The sequence below is a fragment of the Aptenodytes patagonicus genome, chromosome 3 (genome assembly GCF_965638725.1).
Source record: "Aptenodytes patagonicus chromosome 3, bAptPat1.pri.cur, whole genome shotgun sequence".
Lineage (NCBI taxonomy): Eukaryota > Metazoa > Chordata > Aves > Sphenisciformes > Spheniscidae > Aptenodytes > Aptenodytes patagonicus.
The window spans coordinates 72,573,008-72,599,260 of NC_134951.1; the positions used below are offsets into that span (position 1 = coordinate 72,573,008).

At 41.0% G+C, this 26,253-nt stretch overlaps 1 protein-coding gene across 3 annotated transcripts in view; it reads right to left on the reverse strand.

The window, feature by feature from the left end:
- The window catches only part of TIAM2 (TIAM Rac1 associated GEF 2), a 148,269-nt gene that overhangs the window by 14,029 nt on the left and 107,987 nt on the right, over nt 1–26,253 (reverse strand). The window contains exons 15-17 of one of the 3 annotated variants that reach the window (XM_076333810.1): nt 20,929–21,032; nt 1,968–2,147; nt 374–442 (exon numbers count right to left, since the gene is read on the reverse strand). In XM_076333810.1, the coding sequence (XP_076189925.1) occupies nt 374–442; nt 1,968–2,147; nt 20,929–21,032 (353 nt within the window). Of the gene's footprint in view, nt 1–373; nt 443–1,967; nt 2,148–8,881; nt 8,904–18,284; nt 18,386–20,928; nt 21,033–26,253 lie in introns of those variants that run through there. The other 2 variants (XM_076333809.1, XM_076333808.1) reach the window with 2 other exon arrangements.

The following is a 26,253-nucleotide window of genomic DNA, read 5'->3' on the forward strand; positions in this document are numbered from 1 at the left end:
AAAAACATCAGGCTATGAAGTACAGCACTCCACGCACCTAACAGTGGTCTTGCGAAAACAGTCCACTAAGGCGATGTGACACACAAAGAGGTTGTAAAGGCCAGTAACATCTTCACTAATACTTTTCAAATGGGTTTTATAAAAAAATCCTTACAAAAAAGCAAAGATTTCTTAGCAGTTAAGTCAGAAGAACAATTACCCTTTAAAAAAAGAAGTGATGCACACACCAGCCATAAAGGCACTGACTGGTGTAATTCCTATTGTTATCTTCGTCGTTTGCTTTTTCTGTCATGCTCTCAGCAATTAAAAACCCAGGTGCCAAGGTCTTAACCCGTAAAAGAATGAAAAGCACATCTTTCAGTTATTCCCTCACCTCATCCTGGGTAAGGAAGGTTTCATTTTGAAGGGGCTCCAAGTATAACTCAAAGAGGCAGCTCAAGTCCTGCAAGAAAGAGAATTCGTTCACTTTTTATATAACAGTTTGAAATTGTTCTTTATGTGACAACTGTGGGATAGGGGTAATTTTCGGGAATGAACTAGAGATACAATTCCTTTTCTGTAACAGTATCACCTGCGTGTTGTTAGCACTAAAGTGATTACTAAATTAGACGCAAACTGATTTCAGTGTAATGTTTTTGTTTCATCCTTAAGGCTTTACAGCTTGATTATAACAAATTACATTTTAGTATAGCATGAGGAGAAAACGTTACAGATGATGGCTTTCTAAAGGGCCCATGTATATGAACAGCATCAAATGTTTTAATCATGTACGTTGGATAAACCATATAAATAGCCACTCATTTCAACATCAGCAGTAATATTCAGAAGGACACGTAACATTTTAAAATCCTATTAGTTACTAAAGCGTTCAGTTATGTTGTCAGGTGGGATGTGATCAAGGGCTTTTTCAGTCACTTATTGAAGCAACTGGTGCCACTTTTGAAGACTTACTATCCCACACCAAAGCATGACGGCAGGGCTGGGGCCCACTGCAGGGCTCTCCGACCCCGAGAAGAGAAATGGCAGAAATTCTTATGGAGAAGGAATAACGAGCATCTCCCTGAGAACGCCATAACGAGTATGTGCAACCTGCCAGGATTTTGCCTGGTGCAAAATGTCACACGTCAGTGACCTCCATGGTCATGCCTTTGTTCAAGCCATTCCTCTGTAAGAAACGTCAGCTGGACATACATGGGGGTCCGTGTTCTGTAAAGCTTCCTCAAGCTTTGCAGCATCTGGCTGTATTAGTGTATTGGTGGATGTACTAACAACAACAGCCTGAAAGTGTTTTCTATTCTTTTCCACATATGTTATTGCAGCAAGAACCGTTATCTGTAGGTATGTGTTTTGAGATCCAGTAAAGTAGATGATTCCTCCTTGCTGAAGGTCAATGAAATCAATGTTTTCATGTTTCTTTTGACATGCAGTCACAAGAATTCGGGGTTTATAAAAAGAAGAGACATGCATCTAACAAATTATGGACTTATCAGTCAGAAGAGAAATAACATATGTGTGATGCTACAACCAACTGGAGTTGTGCCTTTTAGCTTCGCTGATTCAAAAATAATTATGCACTATTTTCCAAAATTAAACTTTTTTTTCTAATTTGTAGGAGACTATTCCATTCTTCTACCAGATTTATTTTCATCTTGAAAACTAGGAAAACATCCCCTGGAAAACCCCTGTGTTAACATATTGCAGGTATCTACTCCCCACAAATTACCACTCTCCAATATAAATACAAATTAACTAGAAATAAAGCTACTAGATCAAATGCTACAGCCTCTATTACAGGAGCAAGCCTGTTGAAAACAATAGGACCAATTAGACAAGTGGACTTTGTAGGTTATGGCCCTCGTAGAGGGCTGGTTATGTAAAGGCAAGCATGAAATACGTTAAGACTATCCACAAATCATGGTCAGCCTCAAAAACACGGCTGTAGCTAGCCAGATTTTTTTTTTTTTTACCTTGACATAAGATTTCTCAGTGTCCATAAGTTCTTGGATGACTTTCCTCAATCTATCTGCGTCAGAAAGGTGTCGAGCCAGTGGCCGTGGAGGTGGATCCTGGTTGTCCTTCTGTCCTTCCATACTGCTGGCTTGGACTTCTTGGAAGTTTCGGCACAACGCACTGATCTGTTCTGCGCTCTGTTAAATGAGAAGAAAGAGAGAAGCGCCCATGTTTTAGAATACAAGCTATACTACAATTATTTATAAATTCCTCAAATTTTGCTCTTGTTCCAAATTCAGGGGCCTGAGCATGCCATTGATTTTTGTCAAATATGTACCCTGATAGCTTTGAACAGCTTGAATTTATAGCAGATCCAGATCACAGCAGTAAAATGAAATGAAAATTTTCTAGTGATTTTCCAGTGCAAATTATTTTCAGTCTTCAGATACAAGCTCGTGGGATGCCAAAGATGAGAGAGCACTCAGATATATCATATACTTTGATTCTTATGACACTAGCATCACACTGTTTTCCATCTCTCTTATTTTGCAAAACTCATTGCATCAAAATAGAAAGAATTAGTAGATAAAGATCTTTTAAGCATCCAGAATAACTGTTTTATTTGTCATCTGCTACCTATATAGTGCTGTGTGTTTTTTTCAGACAATGAGACATGGAGCTAAGGGTTCGGATTCCAGTGTCCTGGGTTGTCAAAAGATATTTAGATGCTTCCTCTCCAAGGAGACAACTACGCATCGATATTTTTTGCTTTCAAAAACGGCAAATGGAAACCTAAATCTTTGAGATTCTTTAGAAGAATGATAAAGATGAAAAAAACCCAGAAAATTTTCAAGGAAGGTAGGAATTGGAGATGGAACAACAACAGTTATTCTTACAAGGCAAAGATGGAAGAGAAAGAGATTTTCCCGACACTATGAAATGGTTGTGTACTTTGCTCTTGCACGACCACCACTAATATGCAAGAGCAACTTTTGCAGGCAATAATCTTTAATGCTTAATTTGCAAATTATACCACTGTTCTCTTTCTTATATGACATTTTCCTGAAAGCTAGAATATCGCTACCATTACCCAATTCTACCTTAACAGCTGTCGGTATCCACCTCTTTATACTGCATGAAACAATTCTTCTTCAGTGCTTCTGACTTTCAGACACTGTATCTCTAAGATACTGGACAGTTGCATATGCTGTGCCATATATTATCTTCTATTTAGCGAATGCATTCAAATGAGGACTACATGAATGCTGCTTTATTTCAAGTGGAAGTCCTGTTTCAGTGATCTTGTTTCAGTGAAGAAATCAGGACGTGAGTGCATTTCAGAACTGTCTTAATCTGTACTAATTTATTCCACACGCTGTTTCAAGTGGTCCTTTTTGGATCTCCTGATTTACCACTGATTATCTGTGTAGCTAGGTTCACCAACATACTAGGTCATCAAATGCGCAAATGCAAAAGTTATTCTGAAACTGAACTGAGCTATACAAAGCCTTCTATAAGGCGGAGGCTAAATGCACTAGCAATATTAAGTCTCAACCATTCATGTGACAAAACATAGGTACATCCCTCACACCTATATGATGGAAATAGATGTTAAAATGTCAAATATTTGCCATGTAGTCCATATTACTCTGTAGCTTCCCAGCCCCCAGTTTTGAACAATGCCACCACTCTAAAAAAAATTAAGTTACTTTCCTCACTAATAAGTGCAACCATCTTCACAATCCTGTGTAATGACAGCTTGCAGGACTATGAAATTTAGATACATTTTGTATTTACAACATGTATTAGGACCTGACAAAACGCAACGTAAATTGAATGGTGTTTGTTGGAATTACAGCTGCACACTGATTGAATACATTCAAAAATCAGTCACTCTGTGCCACTGAAATTAATTAGTGTTTTGGAAATAAATCACAATTTAGGAAATGGGGTGTGTATTTTAAAGCAACTTCTAAATAGCTGAATGCCAAAGTACTTGAGTTTTGTTTTCTTTGTTTCTTATGTCAGAAAGTTTTGTATTTGTATCAGAATGACTCAGATTTTACTCTCTAGGTGTGCACGGGCAGCTTGATTTACATCAACCTGATGCCTGATCAAGGACACTAGATCAAGGATATGAGACAGCCTATTGAAAGCAAGTCATAAACATAATCATCAGGCACAGTTTTACAAGGAGGAGTTAGAAGTTCTCTATTCCTCCTCAACCACCTTTGCATGTAGGGTAGGCAGACATTGGAGAACATAACATGTTCTCCATCCTCTTCAGTTTTGGCACCAGAGCTGCATCTGCCACCAAGAACCACCGGATAAGAAAGCATATGGAAACAGATGACACTCCTCAACATAAATACTATTTGAGCACCTAAGCAACATAATTTTGGTGTCAGAAATTGTTCTGCATAACTGGCCTAAACCCAAGGCACAGGATTACCTCTCAGCCATACTGCCAACAAGTAGTGATTTTTATAAACTTTAGTATGTTCCTGAACATGTAAGCGCTTTGCGTTTGCAAGTCTGGCATTAAAAATATTGCCCTTGTCCTGCAGTGCTGCTCATAAGCTCTTGTCCTTTCCTGTAGTCCTGCTGCTCTCTGTCCTTCCCTTTATGGGAGGCTTCCAGACCGTACAATATCCAGACCTCATTCTCACTCTTTGTACCCACTGTGGCATTTACATTTGGGGCAAAGCAAGCATGAAATGCTACTTGATCACAGGACAGAAGTATTTCATATTCACTCCTACACATTGCATGGACCATAGAAGACGCAGGAACCCATTTTGCCAGTGAAAGCACAAAGTGTACCTTAGGTTCTTGACCAAGAGCCCAGTATTCACGAGAAACTTCATAATAACAAATAAGTAGGGAGGAATAAAAACTATACTTGCTTCACATTTCTTCCCAAAACTCCCTTACCACCCAGATCGGGATCTCCACCTTTTTTCCACACTGCTCTGGATGCTATTTTCTGCCTCCCACGCTAAACAAAGTCCTGCTTTTTATTATTTTTGCTGTTTAAAACAGATCTTTTCTAGAATGGCTCTAGTTACAACCCCTAAGAACATCTCTTTTATATCTTTTATGTGTTGGCAGGAGAGGCCCAGCCTCTGCCCTGTTACTGATTGCAGCTGGGATTTCAAAGGCACCTGGGCATTCTAGATGTCAAAGCAGAGTTTGGCAGTCCAGTGCTCTTAAGCCAGGAAGTCTCAAGAGGAGACCCAAGTTGATACTACATACACCCACCGTAACCTTGAATTAAGGTGGGAATTAACCCTGAATTTGCTCTGACAATGACACTGCAACGGCTAACAGGCAGATTTGACTCTCAGATACATCTGGTAAACACCTCAAGCACACAGCTTCTTTTATTTGCACAAGGCCAAGACTGTCTGTACTTAGTAAATGATAAAAAAAAAATATTTATGCCAACCTTTATAGTGTGCAGCTCATCAGAATAAAAACGTTTAAACTGGTGAAAAGAAAAGCCCAGACGACTGACTGTGGACAAAGCTACAAGGTAGCTGGGTGCAGAGAAAAGCTGAGGAGAGCATACAGTGGAAGCAACAAACTTTCTCCAAAATCCATCACTTGAGCTTATGTATGCCACTTTCAGCAACATTTATAGGAGATTGCAAGCAGCTTCAGCTTACCTTTGGCACTGAACAGCAGACAGATGAGGCTAAAAATCCAAAAATTTAGACTAACGGTGCTAGAGTTGGGAAAGACAACTGGAGCTTATGCAGGTTTTATAGAAAAAACAAATACTTGCATTCCAGGGAGAATGAAGTTAAGCAGCACTGTACTGTTTTACCGGCCATTTTCACAGGTTTTCCAACAAGGCTGTATAAACACTCCTACAGACCTAGCAGTCAGGGGAAGCAGCCTTCTGCCCCATACTCTCTTGGCTTCTAAGAAAACAGAAGCATGTGTAGAAGCAGCCTTGAGAAACTTTTTTTTCATCCCTGCATATTTGTGACTCGTAGTTAGGCCCTACATCCTCTTGCACGGAGTATTCCCTGTGAATGAGGATTGCTCACAGTAACCTTAGAAGGGACGGTTCCAGTCCACATAATCGTCAGCTTGACCCATAGGTGTCAACCACCACAGTGGTGCTCAGCTTGTCAGATGGAGATGAAGCCCGTCCCATTTTCAATCATACTTGTAATAAGAAATATTAGAGATTATTCCTCTAAAGTGAACAAAGGATACTCCTACAAGGAACCTCTTACAGATTCTCTTTGCTCCTTGCAGACAAGCATATCACCATCTGAGGCTGTGCTATCCCCACCGGAGTTAAAAATCTCCATAAAACTAATTGGTGAGAGAGCAGAAGACATTAATCAGCAGTGGTTAAGCATTAGCACAACAATTTCATGGCTACCCTGTGACTTTCTACTGAATGATACTGACTGAGCATAAACGCCACACAAGGTCAATTAGTGTTACGGTGTCTCTGCTCATTGCTGTTTATCTTACCCTCATTTATACACCTCAGGTACTCCGTTGGTCGGGGTTTGTATGAAAAAGTGAGGGAAAGGAGTATTTTGAGTAGGCTTAGAAAACTCTTCAGCCTAAGAAAGACGCCGGGGTGGGGGTGGGGGGTAAAACCGTGCATGTCCTTTGATGAGTTTTCAGATTCCTGTACCCTTCTGCAGGACACTGACCACATGGAGATCACCAATCCTTTGAATTCCTTATCCAAAGAGGAAGCATGCCCAGAAAACATCCTGCAGAAACAGATTAGTCTTGTACCCTCTAAAAATGAACAGCTAACATCTCGGCTCTGCCTGATGTATGTATTTCCAGGAAATAAGACTGAATGCACCAGTCAGCAGAAGAAATACAATTACACAGGATTTTGAGAAATTAAGAACTGGCCAGAGAACTTTTTACATCCTTCGCTGTGAAAAAAGAAAAGCTTTTGGAGATGTCCATCACTTTTCCTTTGTGTTAGAAGATATTTCTCTCCAGAACGAAGGCAGCCCTAACAGCCATCTTTTTTTGTGGGTCCATCACTCTGCAGACTTCTCTGTCATCCTCGGACTGGGAGATACTTTGTAACCAACCAAAGTAAAAGGCTAGAAAATCCCAGGTCTTAGCTTCCTTAAAGACCACTGAAAAAAGTTGCCATATGTTACACACCAGTACAGTATGTGCACTCCTCTAAATTGTTTATTAAGACTGAAAAATGTCAACAGAGTTCTACTGAAAACTGCCTTGTGAGATTTTCACCATAGGTATCTGGGCAAGACTGCTGCTCAGCTTCAGGCAACAGAAGCTAAAACAAAGTAGTAGGCTCAGTCATCGCTTTTCTTCTGGTCCTTCTCCTTTTTTTCCCCCAACTTCAAGGCCACTCAGAACATGAAACTGTTCCTGACTAACACTGCTGAAATTTTGGGGGTCTGTTTTGTTTAGCTATGTCTCTTGCATGTTTTTTAATTTAAATGTTTAAAACATTGCTAAAGGAAAGGTATTTTTTAAAAAGTGCCCACTCAGATCCTTCGTAGCAATAAGCCAAGCATAGTTAGTTATACTTTAAGGAGGGAGAAGCAACCCCTCTACGCCACGTTTTGAAAAGTTGCCCTACCAGACACTACCAGACCAGACAACAGGGGAGCAGTTAAGAATAAACTTTTGTCTTTGAGTCAGAATTTCCCAATTGCAGGAAGATTTACATTACCAAGGTCATCCTGTTCTGGTAACGCAAGTAGGTATCACCAACCTCATTTAGAAATCACAAGTACAGTAAGAAGAGTGGTTGATGACCAACTAACTCTTTCCTGACAGCATAGGTTGAGGCCTGAAATAGGGCTGAACACATGGCTGTGTAAAACGCAACCCATCTGACACGGTGCCTGAGCTATTAATATGAATTGCAGGGTAGCAAATCTTCCCTGTCAGCTGCCACAGAGAGAGAGATGCCCATCTTTCTCCCTGGGTATAGAGGAAGAACCGCTGGTGACTTAGCTACTTGACTAAAACGCTAGTTATAGACCAAGTCACGCAGCAGGGATCTGGGCCCAAGAGCCTGCGTTGACCAGGTCCCAAGGACCAGCAGCTCCCACTGAGTTCATAGATGCTGTGCTCAGCATCTCTAAAACCAAAGTCATCTGACCTAACGCATACCAAAGTCAAAGGCAAAACAGAAATCATTACCATCATGGAAGGTTAAATCCCGACCGTACTAAATGTAAAGACGAGAGCATCAGGCAAACAAAAAGAGAGGAACCCTTACAGCCCAGGTCACAAAAAGGAAACTCTGGTCAGGTAATACTAAAGCACACAATGCAAATTTTCCCAAACCCTGATCTTGTGAAAATACTGTCATTCTCTCCTTCCCCGTGTCCTTATCCTGATGTTGTCAATCTTTAATGCAGAAGGCTCAAGTATTTTTCTACCACCTGTGTAATATATTTACAGCCTTCTTATATTCCCCCAGCAGTACCTTGATTGTACATCTTGTTTCCTCCCTTCTTCCACAACCCTAAATTATTAGTTAAAAACCAGAGAAATAGTTAAAAAATTCATGCTGCAGTTATTTCCAAATTTCCCTGAAGAATCTTGTTTTAACATCCCACTTCTTGTCAAAATCTGGATCATGACTTAGTTCTTTCTCTGACAGACGCAAGAAGTAACTATTTGCTTGAGCCCAGCAGCAAACAGTGCATGCAACCAACCCACCCTTCCCTCCCCGCAAACTTCAAAAAAACCTAAACCTTTTCCCATGCAGCATATTGGTATAAACTCACCTACCAACTACATGTTACCAGAATCCATTATTTGATTATTAACGCCGGGGCAGTCACTATTTATCAAGCACAGACACCCTGGCATGCTCGTGCAGCCCCGCCACCTACCTTAGCCTAATTAAGCAGCAACCCCCCAGCTTAACCCAGGCCGCTGCAGGACTCACCACAGAAAACATCCTGTGCAGGGAGCCGTACGCTGCTGCTGCCTGCTGCTGGGTTTTGCGAGCCAACGCTAAACTCTTAGCTCTGGTTTTACTCCTCCTGAAGGCAGGCATTGTGGCTTGCGAATACAAACTTTCCCAAAGGAAAAGCCCCCTCGGAAGGAAGCCACGGACGTTGCGATCCCCACGAACACACCTTCTCTCTGAGCTCAGCTGCACAAGTTTCTCTTTTGTGCCGGTTAACAAAAATCGGAGACGCTGTCAGTGTCCCAGTGTAACGGGGCTAAGAGCATACGAGGCACGAACAGACCTGCCATGCCTCCCTTTATTACTACAAATGCAGGGAAAACGTGCCAGATGAGGAGATTTTTTTATAAATAGCTTCACGTAGTGAATGCAGGACAAAGTGCAGTTATGGCAAGGGAAGATGGCTTTTATCTCCCCAGAACTGTACCTGCCTCTGTGCCCGTGAAATCGACTGCATAAACAAAACATCAGGTGCTTTGAGAAAATTAGCCAAATACCTAAAAATATCTAGAGGGTGCTGACTGCCCTGAAGGTCAGCATGAATTATCAAAGGTACTGATGCTCTGTCAAGGGTATATGCCGCTAAATGGTGTGGCATACAAATGCTCTTACAATGATAAAATGAAAACCAGCAGCTCTCTGGGTGATATCTTTACATAATTGTGCTTGTCCTTTGTTTGAACTTTTTAGTTGTAATTACATCAATAAAAAGAATTTTAAACTGTGCTCAGTAATAAACTCAGGCTTGAAAGTAAAAGTCCCCATGTCGATATATTTACACAAAACCAATCAGGTCTACAGCTAGGTTAGTCTAAAAACAACGTAACTTTAAACAAAACATTATAGGACATGACACCACTGAGCTGAAGAGTTACAAGATTGACAAGCAATTCATTAATAAAAAGAGAACTATACTAGCGGCATAATAAAACCCAGTAACTCCCATGTTCCCTCTATCACAGCACTGTTAGAGTGCAATGTTGTTGAGCTATAAGGGTTCATTCAACACTGCCCTTGCCACCACATAACGCTCTCAGGCAAGCTCTTTTCTTGAACCCAAATGACACACCAAGCTTTGGTATCCATATCCTTGGTTATGAGCGTGCTGCTTCAGAGGTTTCAAGGATATTCACCTTCATACAAGCAAGGGAATAACACAGCCCTCTCCTTTAATTACTGCAATTAAACTTACATCCATCTCTTTCCAAATCATTAGCACAACTTGACAGCTCAGCATTTGCCAAACCGTGACGCGCAGTTGCTGAGCGGCCGCCTATCAGAGGAAGGACGATGCTGGATCCCTGAAACAACATGCTGCTGATAAGGCTCACAGAATGCATCACAGTCAGAGGAAGCTCTTGAGAGCTGATGGACTATGCCCTTTCTTTTGGAGACAGATATCGGATTCACTGGGTGAGAAGACTATGTAACAGAAAACTGAGGGAATGGTCTCGAAGGAGCAAGAGAGGTTTTGGCTGCTCCCTAACGTTTCATTTTTCAATGGATGCACAGCCTGGTTTAAAAATCCAATTACGTGGACTACTGTGTAGCACGTACAAGGCTACTTTTTTTATCCACCATTAGTGGTTGCCTCTGCAGTAGTCCACAGACTCTAGGGATCCACAGACCAAGTCTGAAACGAAAAAAAAAAATCACTAGTCTGTGGAAACTAAATGTTTACAGTACTGCATATGGCATTGAAAAAAATAACGCAGGTCAGGTCACCAGATCCACGTTTATTAAGTGTATAACTATACTTTCTGGAAAGGTACTGTTTCTCCATTTTCTATTAGCATGAGTTGTGGCAATTTCAAGCTCTGTCTTTTCTAATAGATATGTGTTAAAACACAGCTCATCCACTGGGACCGGGAAAAAAAAGGCTGCTAAATATCAGGTCCAAGCAATATCATCCATCTTGATGAAAAACAATGACAGGCCTTTTTAATTCCATACTAGGAAGTCATTCTTCCCCAGATTTGCTAATTAAGCCTGAGTTATTAGCTAGCCATATGCCAGCTAAAAGATGTTACCAATTAACAGATTTTTTTTTAAACTTGTATTCATTAGAAAAAAAACAACGATGTTTTAGTAATACTTCCAACTCCTATTGAGGGACTTGGATAGATCAAAAAAGTGAAAAGCACAAACTAAAATAAACCAAATGAATGAAAGCATTTTCTTTAGCCTGTCTTCTTCTCTAGAAGCACGCAACAAACACTCAAGTCCTCTTCAGGTATATGTCTCCTACATAAAATTTACATGTAAAATAATCAATCGCCTTGAAATACTTTTAAGATGACTGGAAAAATGACATAGCCTTGTTGTTTGTTCCGGTGTGCTTTGAGTAAAACACATTCCCTTTACAGACATCTGGTTTTCATCTCTCCATTTTAGTGGCACCAGGCTTGATAGTTACCATAACAGTAACATCCTTCGTAATACAGGCTTCCCTCTATTGTCCAGATATGTCTAGGTGCGCTTATCTGCATCGAGTTTGTTTCCCATCCTGCTTTTGCCCTTAATGCATGAAGGTAAAAGGCTAATTTTGCTCTTGTATGTACTCTGAATGAAAGGAAATGGCGGCTTGCCTCCGGGACAATTCTGAGCGCTTGTGGGCTACTTTAAAAATCAGCCTGGACCACCAGCGAAGCAGAAGCATAATTTGTATACACAACATGTATTTTGTGTGTGTGTGTGTGTGTGTGTGTGTGTATGTATATGTCTGTGCGTATATAATACACACACATATACACATAAAAATATACAATAGGTACATACATACCCTGGACTAAAGAGGAGCTCTGTGATATTAGTGGTCTCTAAGCATTACAAGCTCATGCTTAATTCAGCTGGTCTCCAGATCTCTACAGTGATCTAGAAAGGACTCCAGTTTTTTATAAATGTGAGTGGATGATTTTTCTGAATATTTTTCTATCGCGCTTATTATACTTATAACATGGCTTTTAAATGCCTTCAAAATGTTTTTTCAAAGCATAATTGACCACAGTGAAGACATCTGCTTTAATTCCAGCACTAAAAAAAATTAGTTAACATTCCAGATGTTTAAAATGAATTCCTGTTTAATTTTTAATTTCAAGCATCTTAAATATTGTTTGTAACATTCTCACCCAAAGTGTTTTGTGCTGCATGCAAAAACTTTTCTCAAGTGCTGAATTAGAAACTATGGCAACCACCAAGATATCTTTGCAGTTGCATTCATCTTTCACAATATATTTTTGCACTGTGCCTTTTTTAGAGGTACAGAAGGTGACCCTTATCTCTTCTTGTTAGTAGCAGGCATATTGCATGTCAAATGTTAAAAGATGCAATAATCCCCCTGTAAAGACAAATGCAGATCCCCTGAAATCCACACCAACCTCTCCCCTGGTTTCGGCGGGGTTTTGTTTAGGCACTACAGAAAGATTCTGCTGTCTCAGAAGGAAACAATCACCATGTGAGTGAAAGTCCATGTCTGCCCACAGTATGTTAACAAGTAGAGACAGAGGCACACCACAGTGCTATGGACAACAGGTAACAAAACATGAAAATCTGTTGGAACTTCCTTGTGTATCTGACTCAACCGACCCCTTACATTTTTAATCCTCCTCCCTCTTCCTTCCTTTCACGTATCTTTTTGTTATCTCTGATTTTGCAGAATCTGCTGCAGGTAGCAGATTTTTTCAGTTTTGGCATCGTAGGTCTACCTTTGGCCTTAAAAAACCCCACCAAATAATCTACAGCTGGCAGAGAGGTTACCCAGTTCCCCGAGTCTGTCAGAAGTGTGATTAGATATCTCTGCCTTTGATTTCAAAGTGAAATGCTGCCGTCATATCCTGCACCGCAGGTGACTGGCGTTGCCTTTGGAGGCCCAGGGTGGTGGACTCCAAGGCAGCTTCCTGCCCTTCATCGGTGAAGTCACAAGCGCCTCCAGAGACACTGCTAACCATATCCTGTTGCAATGAACCAGGACTGTTGTCATACACATCCCTTTTCACCTGCAGGTAAGCCTCATGGATTTTTCCCAGAAGACTACAAAGAAAAGCTGTATTATAAGTCATCTCCCACCGGCTCCTTTCATTTGCAAGCATCAACACAACACAATTTCTTCTCCCGATCAAAACTATCCGCACATTTAACACCAACAGCTGTCACAGTACTTTTGAGAGGATGTTTCCTTCAGTCAGAGGAAAGACAACAAATACCACCTCTCCCCCAAACCCCAGCAACCCAATGTAATAGCACAAAACAGAGCAACACAAGTTCACACTTCTGCACGCAAGAACTGCACAGTCTCCCTTTGCTCTTCTTTCTTGCCGTTCTTGCGACTCCCCACCATTAACTATGCACACAGATCTTCATCCAGAGCTTGACCTAATGTCTGGTTGCAGGTTCACTCTGGATATAGCACCTTTCACACTTCAAGCTTTATGGTTTCTAGGCTCCTCACTACGTTAGCCAAGACAGGCAACTGTTGTATTTGAATTTTGGGCCATCCATAGGGTGGCTCTGCTGCATTTAAAGAACTGCAGGATCAAGGCAGCAAAGTGAAATCCAGGACTGGGGTCAGTAGCAAGCACTCACTGGTAGGTTTACAGCAAGCCTTCTGTAACCTAATCCGTCAGTTTTGGTGCCTCCTCTAAAGGATGGAATAAAATACTGAAACCTAAGTTAATTAGCAAAACTTACAGACTTCTAACAGGCTACAATTTCACTTGTATCACTGATATCCTTCTCAAAAGGCAGGGGTCCGGCTGCAGCTCCACACTGCTGGAGCCAGCAACTCTGGTTAGGCTCACCACAGGCTGGGCTGTCTGCGAGGGAAGCACAATAAATTAGCAGAGCTCCCCACGGGCTTCTGTCACGCTTTTGGCACAGGACTGTCCCCTCCAGGCACAACTGAATCAAGGAAAACCACTGCTGAGGAACATGCTATTTTCCCATGTTAGCTCTTAGACTCCCTAAACGCATCTCACATCTGGAGGGAAATGACACTTGAATTGCAGAGGAGTATACATGATTTTGAGAGTACTACGTTGTTAATCCCTTTCCTATGAAGAACAGAAAAAAAAGGATGTTAATTGCAGACTACTCCCCAAGCTTTTGGATCTCATCAGCTGCTAAAGAGAAGTTCTCACGATTAAAACAAAGGAAAGATCCTTAGTGTCCTATGGATGCTGAGTAAACCTTCAGGCAGGCAGCTCTCCTGCAATTAATGACATGCTGTGCAAGTGGGAACTGCCTGGGCAATGCAAAATAGAGCTAATGAGAAGCTATCACCTCGAACATCATTTAACTGGAATTGCCTCCATGCAAGAAATAGGTTTGGGGCCATATGGGCATACCAGTAGTTTTTTCTTCCTTTTATTTTACTTTTCCCAGAGGGACCTCTGTTGAGCTTCTGGTCATTTCTGCTTCGCTTTCTTTCAGTGTAGCTCAACAACTGGTGTTTACTTGATTAGTAGTAACGTTTGCCTTCCAAGATTTTTGATTTTTACAGTCTTTGCTTAACAAAATTACTCCACACACACTTTTTTTTTTTTTTTTTTTTTAGATTTCCCACAGTTTTATTTCAATGTTAATGTTTCTTTGGGGATGTTTTGGGTGTAGGGGTCACTAACTGACTAGCAAGAAAGGATGCCACTTACACCAAATGGAGAGAAATATGGCTCTGAAATCTACCAGACACATGTGAACATACATACATACTCTGCTACACCACCCTAAATGTAATCAAAACACGATTTGTACTTGTCAGTTTTTATGTTTTATGCACCATATTATTGCAAATCTTCCTTCTAATTCAGTATATTTTGGTAACTCTCTAACTTTCTCACCAAAAAGTCATACTAGGAAAGTGTTTAACTTTGTTGGGGAAGAATAAACACTTCTTGACATTTACCCACTAAAAGACAAGCATCCGCTGCTTATATACACACATTCAGACTGATGATCCCTATCGCATCTCCGAGAGTGAATGAGTGTCGTCACCAGATCAAAATAAATAAATGAACCACCACAACTGAATATATAGGATTACATTTACTGACAGCACCAATAGAAGGCTGCTGGGTGTGTTTTGAACAGTGATGCCCTGAACTATCCCACAGCACATATGCTACAGATCACATGCTTGTACAATGTTTTCTAGGCAACAAATCAGAGGAATACATCATTCCTAGCATCCACTTGCTTTCTTCTGGAAGATAAAATACCATTCAAACCATTCATAAACATTGAAGAACTGCATTAATTTTCTGCTGGGATTGGACTATATGAGTAATGATTACTAACTGCTTTCACCTCTACTATTCCATGGCAACTGTTGTACTTGCCCCCTTCCTCTCCCCACAATCAAATCACACTTTTTTCTTTAATAATTGAGCATTCAGACGGACTTGCAACGGGATACACATTCTTTCATTCAGGTTTGAACCTAGACCTGAATGTATATTGTACCTCAGGATTTTTACCCTTAAATTACTCTATCTGCATGAGAAGTTGATGGCTTTAGTGCTACTTCTAATGAAGTGGTTTCAAAATCAGTTTTAGACAGTTTGAAGACAAAATATTAATTTCTTCAACTTATGAGAACCATCCCTCCAGTATACGGCTATGCTGTATATACAAGAGGCCAAAACCACATATGCAGCAAACTCTTTACAATACTCGCTGATTTTTATTACAGAAATAGCTGTGTGAAATCAGCTAATAGGCAACACAAGGATTTCCTTTTTGAAATTGTGACACATGTATTTTGCATCTGTTGAAAGCACTGTTTTGAGAAGCCTGCTGTGGTAGTTGGATGATGCAGAAGTGGGAAGATGGGTTTGCTTTCTGATCCAGTCTCAGGCTCTGCATCCACACCTCTCGGGCACCATCTGACATGCAAACCAGCTGCTCAATTGCACATACACTTTAGATGGGTTGGAAGAAAAACCTCAACAGTTATCCAAGTTAGGCACGTTTGCACGTTGGCTCCTTGAGCGTGAGAAGCGGGACCGTATGCAGGGAGACTGAAAAGCAGATTTATCACCATGGTCCCAGACATGCAGAGATCATGGAAACATCTACTTCTCACTGCACTTGGAAAAGCTCTTCTCTGGCAAATGGAGGATTGTCCACAATTGGCATCACAATAAACAGAATACACAAGCTTCAAAAGCACTGGAAGGATGATTTGACATTACATAGGAAACTCGAGCATCCAAAAGCAGACTTCTGAAATGCAAAAGTACGTATTTTTTCTACTTTTTTTCCCTTGTATCTATAAATATGGACATTTCAAGCAGGGCCCATTATACTGACCTGCACCTCATCCCTACAAAAAGCTGAAAGCATTTGATGAAAATGCCTCATCCTGCAGGAGATGAAGATTTGTGTTTGCCAAAGGTGCCATGCGCTCTGCTGACCAGACTTGTCACGAGTTCTTCATTTCCTCACCAGATGGAGGGAAAGTGAATGTGGTTGTCAAACAGGAGCGGAGGAGTGAGTTGAGCTAATCTAAAGCAGCCCATGCTAGGGAAAGGTGTTCAGGGATTTTTAACCATAATTTCTGTTCATTGCATTAATAATGGTATTCCCAAGAAAAAAAGTTAGTTTTCTCCCTCTGCAGTGTGCAGTATTTTTTATTTATTTTTTATTAAGAGGTGATGGGGATAGACTTGTCCTCATATACACATACTGATGTATGATCAATAACCCTTTCTGAGAGTAGATTGACTATTTTAAGAGTCAACAGCAAAGCAAAGGCAATTTCTGTAAGTCTCTATACCCAACTTATTCCCAGAATCAATTTTACTTCATTGTTTGAAAGAAATATAGCACCACTTCAAAAGCATTACAAAATCAAACCAGTTGGCCATTCTTTAGAAAACAAATTCTTGTTAACATTCAACGTTTCTCACCACAGTAGCTTCTGTTTCTGCATCTGCAATCTTAATTTTTGAAGATGCCAGCATAAAACCATTCTGCATTCATTGACTGTTTTTACTGTGATTACAAAGCATCACACTAGCTATTTTTACTGGGTTTCTTGAGTTTCTTAAAGAACTCTAAGATACAGCTGAGAATATAATGAAGTTATGTGAAATATTTGCACAGAGTTTACTCTAAGGTTTTTTCTTATGATCTGTAAAATCTTTAAAGTGAAAATACATCTTCCCCCTCTCACACATGCATTTATATGAAGTTCCTTCTTTCTGTCTGTTAAATCTTAATATGATTTTGGAAATACTTATCTCTGATGATGCTCAAAAGATTCAGAGCAACCAAAAGCCAGATCACAGCATTCTTAAAAGACACCTTAGAATAGTAGCTACTTATATGGTAAATTTTCACCTTTTAGCTATATTTGTCTTTCATAAGAGGATATTTTTAATATATTGAAAATACAAAGTAAAGATAAGCAAATTAGTAAGAGACTACTGAACTTCATCTTAAAAGAAACCATGGGCTAGAGAAAACATTTCTAACCAATACAGTTTGCAATTAGAAATCATGAGTAGCTAAAGGAAAAGTTTCGGGTTTTTATTTATTCAGCTTCATGCTAGTTTGATGTACGCAGAGCTTGATTCTTGGCAACTGTCAACATACCAGGATTTAACTGAGCACCAGGAGCACGAACAATTAGTTCTCAAAATGATTAAACACTACTAAACCTAATTGCACTGACAGGCATACTCAATCCCCAGATTTTCTGAGGTCCTCTATTCTTCTGTCAACAGTACGCCTACATACTCGAGAACCAACAACTGCAAGGACGACATGCCACTGCCACATAAACAGTATTTTAACACAGTTTGAGAATGTACTGCAGCAGAATGTGTTAGAAGTATAACATCGATCCTTGTTAAATAAAATCGAAAATAAAGTTAAAGGTATTAAAGGTATAAATGGGGCATCCCAGAGAATACAGAGCTGACAAAACTAATGAGCATCTGGAATAGATGGTTCCTGATGTCCATGTGTTTTTAATCATATTTTATAACTTAAGGAACAGCTTCCATTTCTGGAATGAAAGAATCCTCTATTGCCCTTCTAATTCATTTGTTAGCTCTCAGATGAAAGACAAACATACAACTATTCTAAATTCATTCATTTCTCAGACTACAAAAAATGAATGAATGAATGAATGAATGAATGCAGGTTTGAATGTAGTACACATGCAAAAAAAGACTTATTCCTTTGAGATTACAAGGCACTTCTGAAATGCCTCACTGTACTTTCAGTCAAGATGATGCTTAACCTTAGCGTGGTATGAGATGAAGAAAATAATAGTGAAAAACAAACAAACAAAAATGCTCCAAATAAGAAACACAAAATCTAGAAATCAGACATGCAACCATTAAATCCAAGCTTTAAGACTTTTTTATTTACTTACCTGTTACGGGACAAAAATCAACCAAACTTCAAAGGAGTCTGCTCTCTCAGAGCCAAGTAATTACATCTACAGTTGCTGTCAACTGGGAAGTGAGCATCTCTAGCTGTCTCTCCCCTGAAATAATCCCAAACTGCCTGTTCCAGGCTGTGCTCAGAACCTCCTAGCGCCACCAACGTCTTCTCCACAGGGCTGTGCCTACAGATCTCCTCTCCCCAATACTTCTGTGACATCGCCTAATGCCGAGGTGTCTGCGCTACTGCTCTCCCACAGGCGTGGGTCAAGTTAGCACATGCAGGAAACAGAAGGCAAAGGGGGAAAAAAAAAGAAACAAACCCAAATCCAGATGCTATGCTTTTTGAGGCTGTGCAATTTCCTCAAACTAGCTTTTATTAGCAATAACTATTGTTCATCTGGCGAGCAGTCCCAAATCACAGCTATAAAAACAGAAATCATTTTCATTCCTTTTCTACCCAATCACAAAAGCCCATACAATATACACTACCTAAATTTACTGTGAGGTTTGTTTTTTTTTAATTCTACATCTACTGGAGTAATCAAAAGGGTCAGACAAAAAGCTCTGACAGTAATAGGCACCCTCCAACAGAAAGACAGCAATCAATTACAAACCATTTGCAGAAATTGTAGAGCTGTCACAGACTCGTTTACAGCTGCAGTTCAAGTCAGACTGCCTCTGATTGCCAAGCCATTCTCCCCCCTTGTACCTACAAAACTAGGACAGCTTCAGATAATTTTCAGAATGACACTAGCAGACCTGCATGCCAACCCAAGAAGTGAACCGCAATATGGCATGGGCAGTGACTTCAGCAAATTGTGCACAAGCCATTAATACTGCTAGACGTGACAGATTTGAGGCTGGAGAGAGGGCAGGGAGCAGACCTGTCTGTTTTCCTTTCTTCTTTGAGCTTTAATTGCAGCACGTAATTTAGAGCATTGGAGCAAATTCAGTGCGTTCAGAGCAACAGCTAGTGTACATGAATTGTTCTGTGTGTATTTAAATCCTCCTGAACTCTCCCTAATTTTCTGTCATCTTGTGCATTTGACACAGATGATCAGGATTGGCTTTGTTTTTCTACTCAAGCAAAGCTGCCGCCCCAGAATCTCCTCCCCTCCAGCAGGACGGGAGCTCAGTTGTGTATGTCTGCACAGTGCATGGGGGGCAGCGCGTACCCCAGGCGAGCAGGGCACCCCGAGGCACCCAGGGGAACCTGGCCAAGCACCAACCTGCTGGTGCAGCCAGCCACCAAAGCATCCTAAGCCTTGGGGTCACCTCCGCTGTGCTCCTGCAAAGATCCCTGCCTCTAAAACACTGCAGAAGCCCTAAAACAGGAGAGTAGAGAAATCCACATTACCCCTTCCAAAGGAACAATGTGTCCTGGGGAGGAAAAATCCAGTTTATTCTTGTCTGGTTGCAAAGACTTTTTGGGAGCGTAAGCAATGTGTGACACAGGATGTAGATTATCTCTGTGGGAATCCCCTGTGCAGCAGGAGATGGGCTAAAGACCCACAATCACCGGGCTTCTCCTTACTCTCTAGGGAAACTGCATAAAGTCACCTATATTAGACCGAAGTAGATTACAAAGTAATTCCAAAAGTAAGAGAGGATCAGCTCCTCTCGGTAGGTATGGCTAGAGGCACAATGTATCTTCCCTGTTCTGGTATTCTGAGTTTTTACGTTCTGCCTTATCTCTACTACCAATTTTTCATACAAATTAGTACAAGACAGTAATATATTCCAGAACCATAAAAACTCTAACTTAATTTATGTTATGCAAGAGTGTAACACAAGTGTTATCACAAATTTGCTTGGAGATACAACCAACTCATCAACAGAAGTAACAAAAACATTTCTGTTGTCAGAATGGCAATGCCTAGTAGAATGACAGCCACCAACAGGAAAACACCACCCGTGCTAGCAGTTGGAGGGTTCAAAAAAATATGCACTTGAGTTGGACACAGGTTGCAATCTGACTGACTCAGAGCAAAATGGACAAAAAAGTCACTCTTCGAAGACCAATGCATTCGAAGGTAGACACTAATTCTGGGGGTCCCTGCCTCAGCCTCCAAAGTCCTGACTGAGAGAAGGTCTACGCATCCATTACTCCAGCTGAAGTCAAACAGGAACTGCAGACACATAAAGGTTCATCCAAATTAGAGAGTGGGAATCACTGGGTCTCAAACACTGCACCTCTCCAAGTCTGTAGTCCAGTCTAAAACTATTGACGTTAAGCAAGTGTTGCTATGGTCGCTGCAATCTTAACAACAAGCCCTAGAAGTATCAGCAAAAAGAAAACATGAACCAAACTGAATCAGTTAGAAAGCTGTAGCAGCTTTACTGTTCTCTGCAGAACTGGGTTCAAGCAACACAGAAAGATAAATTTGACAAGTCTCTGCCTGTTTGCCATTTGGCCCCACCACACTGCTTTTGGAGATGCAGCAGCTGTGCCGTAGATGCTGACCTGTCAGGGTGACTTCAAGATAATAAAACACTAAATACAGCTAACGTGCATAAAAATTTTTCCAAATTAGTGCCATACATTAAAGTCTTTCCCACAAAATGCAGAGCGTTAACACTACAACACTGTCTTTTCGTTCATAAGGATTGTTATGTCGAGCATGTTCTTACCCTGAAAGGTGGATCAGTCTTTGCCCTGTGTGGCACTTGGTCCAGAGTGCCATCAGTACTGCTCCTTTTCAAGCTGGATGTGACATCAGGCACATTACTAAAATCTGCATTCAAAAGAAAACAAATAAATAAATTAGAGGGTTATAGGACAGGAACAGGAAAACTATTTGCTTTTATCTGCAAATACTTTCAGTGTCTAGTAGAATTACTGCAGGGGGAGAGAAGGAATACAAAATTTGCGATCCTCTCCACCCACCCAGAAAATAACACAAGAGGTCAAAGCAAGGAGCAACTATGCCTGGAAACTCTGCTTTCAAAACAGCAGCTGGACATCTAAGACAGTTTGAAGCAACGCGCATATTTGATCTACAAAAATAAACCTAACGCTCTTGCTAACAGCGTGCTTTCGAAGGTAGCATTATCTATAATCAGCACACCCTGTGCTGAGACAACCAGTGAGGATAATTAAATGCGCTCAGTAGTTCTCCTTGGATGAGCACACTACTGTTCAACACGACTTAGTCCTGAATCCCTTAAAGATTTGAGAAGAAAAAAGAATTTTGCCTTGGAACAAACACCACAGTTCATAATACGGACAAAATCCCTTCTTGTTACTAATAGTTTACTGATTTTACTAAGTTTGGAATCCATGTACATAGTAACTGGCACAATGCAAAAACCAGAGAAGGCACTGCCCTGCTCTACTTACTGACAGACTTAACTTTCAATAATATTTATGTGTAAACTCAAGATCTATCCAACAGTGCTGAACATTCATATAAACATGACGTTTTTTCTCTTTACATTTCCTCAATTGGCTGCTTAAAATCTGCAGACACGTTTACACAGAAATTCCAATTAAAACTCTTAGAAGTGAAGAAGTGATTTTTTATCTGCAGCATTATCAATCCAAGTAGCTGAAAAACATAAAGCAGCCATCAAAAAAATAATGAGGATTTTTAGCAACCTCAGATGATAAAATAGTAATAAAATGAAGGGGTTTTTTAATTTGCTGCTTTGTTTCCTAGCCTCTAAGCCTCTAGGTTATAATTCACACCACATTACCACATTTTCAAACTCTTTCTCAACACCTACAAATGTTGGGGATTTATTTTTAAGTGAAAGCTGAGATTCTCATTTAATCACTGACTCCAGCAACTGAGGTGGTAATTAAAACAAATATCACTCATCTTGCAGTAAAATCATGAGAGCTAGCAATAATGAAAAATTGCGAACAACAGTTGTATCTCTCCACCTGGGTGCTGCTGTTGTCCTGTCCCTGCAGAGCAGGACCAGCTCCTCTCAGCAAGAATTGACAAACATGGACTGAAGCAGGGAGGGAAATGGGAATTTTAGGCCCAGAAGAGCACCTTATAGCCCATGAGGAGCCTCCCTAGGAAGACAAAACATGGCAGACAGACTCCACAGGAAAGCCAGAGAGAAAGATGCAAATAACTCAGCACGATGTCATCTTGATACTTTATTTTTCCATATGTTATTAAGGTACCTATGCCAAGCTTAGCATTGAGGCTGACACTTTCCACCCAGATGCCAAAGACTTGACTACTCTGTCATTTCCCTATCCTTGCAGAACCAAGGTCCCATCGCTTTTCTCCCCTCCCCTTTCTACCTTTTCTTCCTGGAGTCAGGTGTGACTCCTGATATCTCAGAGCCTACATAACATGCAATACCTCAAGAGTTACCACCTTTGCAGAAAAAACATATTTTACACAACTCCACCAAACAGCCACCCATCTTTAAGATCTTAACAAGGAGTCTGCCTTGTCTATTTATTTTATTATGCTTTTACCACTCTTCCTTCACCGAGCCTGAATAATTTTCTCCTGCCCTCTGGACTTTTAAAGTAATTTTGAGTCTCTCTTCTGTATATGGGTATACATGAACGCTTATTGACTTCCATCACTGTCAACTCCTGGGTATACAAAAGGTAAGCTAACCCCTAAAACTTGAATTGACTTTTAAGTAACATTTTCTTGGGGGTGAGGCAATGCCAAGGATATTATTTCCCATTGTTTCCCAGTTGTGCTCTTTTTACTTGCCTTCTGGGTTTTAATGCACTTCTTCCCCATACCTCCAAACAACATGCACCTGAGATGGATGTTGCAGTCGCATAAAGGATCTAGAGTTTGATCTCAGGTAGCTATCTAATGAGAAAAAAACCCATATCCTTTCCCTGATTTTACAAAGTGACCATTAAACGTATTTGTCCTTTACAAAACAGGAAGTAAAACTAACCTACGCAAGCAATGAAGAGAAAGCATAAATGTAGGAAGAGGAAAATAAGGTAGAACAATCAGCAGACAACATGAACAGAAGAAATCGGGATAACAACACCCAAAATAGGCAAACAGAATATTATAGCACTTTGTCCAGATGATCTATCTTTTCCACCCTTCACCCTCATCTTTGTTTTTCCGTTGTAGTCCATAGGACTAGAGGTCCTAGAGGTAGGTCTGTATAGTCTTGCCCATTTTTATAGCATTTGCTGTTGGCAGAATATGTGTTACTGATGGTAGTTAGGGTAAGGAACAGTGAATGTTATTTTAAAGAGTAAAAACTAAAAAAAGTTACGTGGAAAGGATCCAAGGTGAAAAAGGACATCCTACTGCACGTTGTATGCCAAACTAACAGGGGGAGGGAAGGAAGGAAGGAAGGACGTAAGGCTTGTTGATCTGTTTAGCATCCATATCCTGTCTCCCTCTCCTTCTTTTACTGTGGAAGCAGACTTCCTTTGGATCTGCTCCTACAAAACCATCAAACTATTCCCAAAGAGCATAGAAGCATCAACATCAGCTGCATAGCTAAAAAAAAAAAAACAAATCAAGGGGCAAAGAAAATGAGTATTACCTCAGAGAACAGGTAATTTCAAATGCAAAGCCTAAGGACATAAACACAGCAGCAAGTTTAATATTGAAGTTCTCTCTACTTCTAGTACTAAATGGAAGGGGAGTAACAAGCCAAACCATACAAAATATATTTTCTTTAAACATTCAAATTTGGATTTAGCTCTACAATGGGATTCACATTAACAAAGATGTTCAAAAGTAGTAATGTAAAACTGTTACCTTACAGACTGGGTAACCACTATCCTTTCAGGCAAAACTAGCAATAAAACCGTAGAGAGTATGCATAGAATTAAGAGAAATGTTACAGCTGTGTGAGTATGAAATCGTTCTGGTATATAACCTTCTGGATCTTTGCTGGGAATAAGCACAGAAAAGTATTCATGGAGATATACATTCCTAAAAATCGTTCAAATGTGAGGTCAAACCAGCACTTCACGGCAATTTATTTTTTTTTATTAATATTATTATTTTTAAAAAACTATCTCTAATGTTACTTAACCTTACTACAATTACACTACTGACTAGTTAAAGAAAACATGGACTACTTTGCTGGAAACACTGCTTGAGAGGCTTTCCAGCATAGTAAGTGAGTATACCATGACTAAGTCTGCCTATACAGATCCATTACAGTAGTACATTTGATTTATTCTATTGACATTCTTGTGATAAATCTGTCTGGAAGAAAAAAGGGGCTAATAATAATGGGTTAAACAAAACTTGGTTTAAATCTTTTAACATAATTTTTCTCTACTGCAGCATACCTCTCTGTCCTGTCTACACACACACACACACACTCACTCACTCACGCATGGTGAGTTGAAATGTGTATCACTTCCATCTGGGAAGGACAGGAACCTCTTAAGCAGATATCTTCTTCTGATCTAGCAAACAGGACTGTCTCCAGACACTAAAATACCAAGTCAGTGCGGTGGGTTGACCCTGGCTGGATGCCAGGTGCCCACCAAAGCTGCTCATATCACTCCCCTCCTCAGCTGGACAGGGCAGAGAAATTATAATGAAAGGCTCATGGGTCGAGATAAGGACAGGGAGAGATCATTCACCAATTACAGTCATGGGCAAAACAGACTCGACCTGGGGAAATTAGTTTAATTTATTACCAATTAAATCAGAGTAGGGTAATGAGAAATAAAACCAAACCTTAAAAACACCCTCCCTTCTTCCTGGGCTCAACTTTATTCCCAATTTTCTCTACCTCCCCCCCGCCCCAGTGGAGCAGGGGGACGGGGAATGGGGGTTGCTGTCAGTTTATCACACGCTGTTTCTGCCGCTCCTTCCTCCTCAGGGGGAGGACTCCTTACACTCTTCCCCTGCTCCAGCGTGGGGTCCCTCCCACGGGAGACAGTCCTCCATGAACTTCTGCAATGTGAGTCCTTCCCACGGGCTGCAGTTCTTCACAAACTGCTCCAGCGTGGGTCCCTTCCCCGGGGTGCAGTCCTTCAGGAACGGACTGATCCAGCATGGGTCCCCCATGGGATCACAAGTCCTGCCAGCAAACCTGCTCCAGCATGGGCTCCTCTCTCCACAGGTCCTGCCAAGAGCCTGCTCCAGTGCGAGCTTCCCGTGGCATCACAGCCTCCTTTGGGCATCCCTCTGCTCCCGTGTGGGGTCCTCCACAGGCTGCAGGTGGATATCTGCTCCACCGTGGACCTCCATGGGCTGCAGGGGGACAGCCTGCCTCACCATGGTCTTCACCACAGGCTGTAAGGGAATCTCTGCTCCGGCACCTGGAGCACCTCCTCCCTCTCCTCCTTCACTGGCCTTGGTGTCTGCGGAGTTGTTTCTCTCACATATTCTCACTCCTCTCTCGACTGCAGTTGCGCAGGTTTTTTCCCCTTCTTGAATATGTTCTCACAGAGGCGCTACCACCGTCGCTGATGGGCTCAGCCTTGGCCAGTGGTGGGTCCCTCTTGGAGCCGGCTGGCGTTGGCTCTATTGGACACAGGGGAAGCTTCTAGCAGCTTCTCACAGAAACCACCCCTGTAGCCCCCCCGCTACCAAAACCTTGCCACGCAAACCCAATACAGTCAGCTTGTTGCAAACAAGAAGAATAGCAACCTCAGATAAATGCTAAAATTCTCAGAAAAGCACCGGGGGAAAACGCCATTATGTGAAAAGCGTAACTACATGGTATGAAATGCATACCAACCTTTTTGCTTGGTTTCTAGCAACGAACTACCAAGTACTAAGAACCTGCTCAGCACCTTCAGCTACCAACAGCATCACCAAAGGAGAATGCCATTACTCCTGCGATGTTGTGTCTTGCTGGCAGGCAGATACATAAGTTACAATCATTCAAGAGAAATTATAATGTAACCACTAAAAACTGAAAGAAAGCATACTTCCTAAGTCATGCTCCTCACTACTCATCATTCAATTAAAAGTAGTCATGGAGCACACAGATGGGACAGTCAGTGAGAAAAACAAATGCACAACGTAT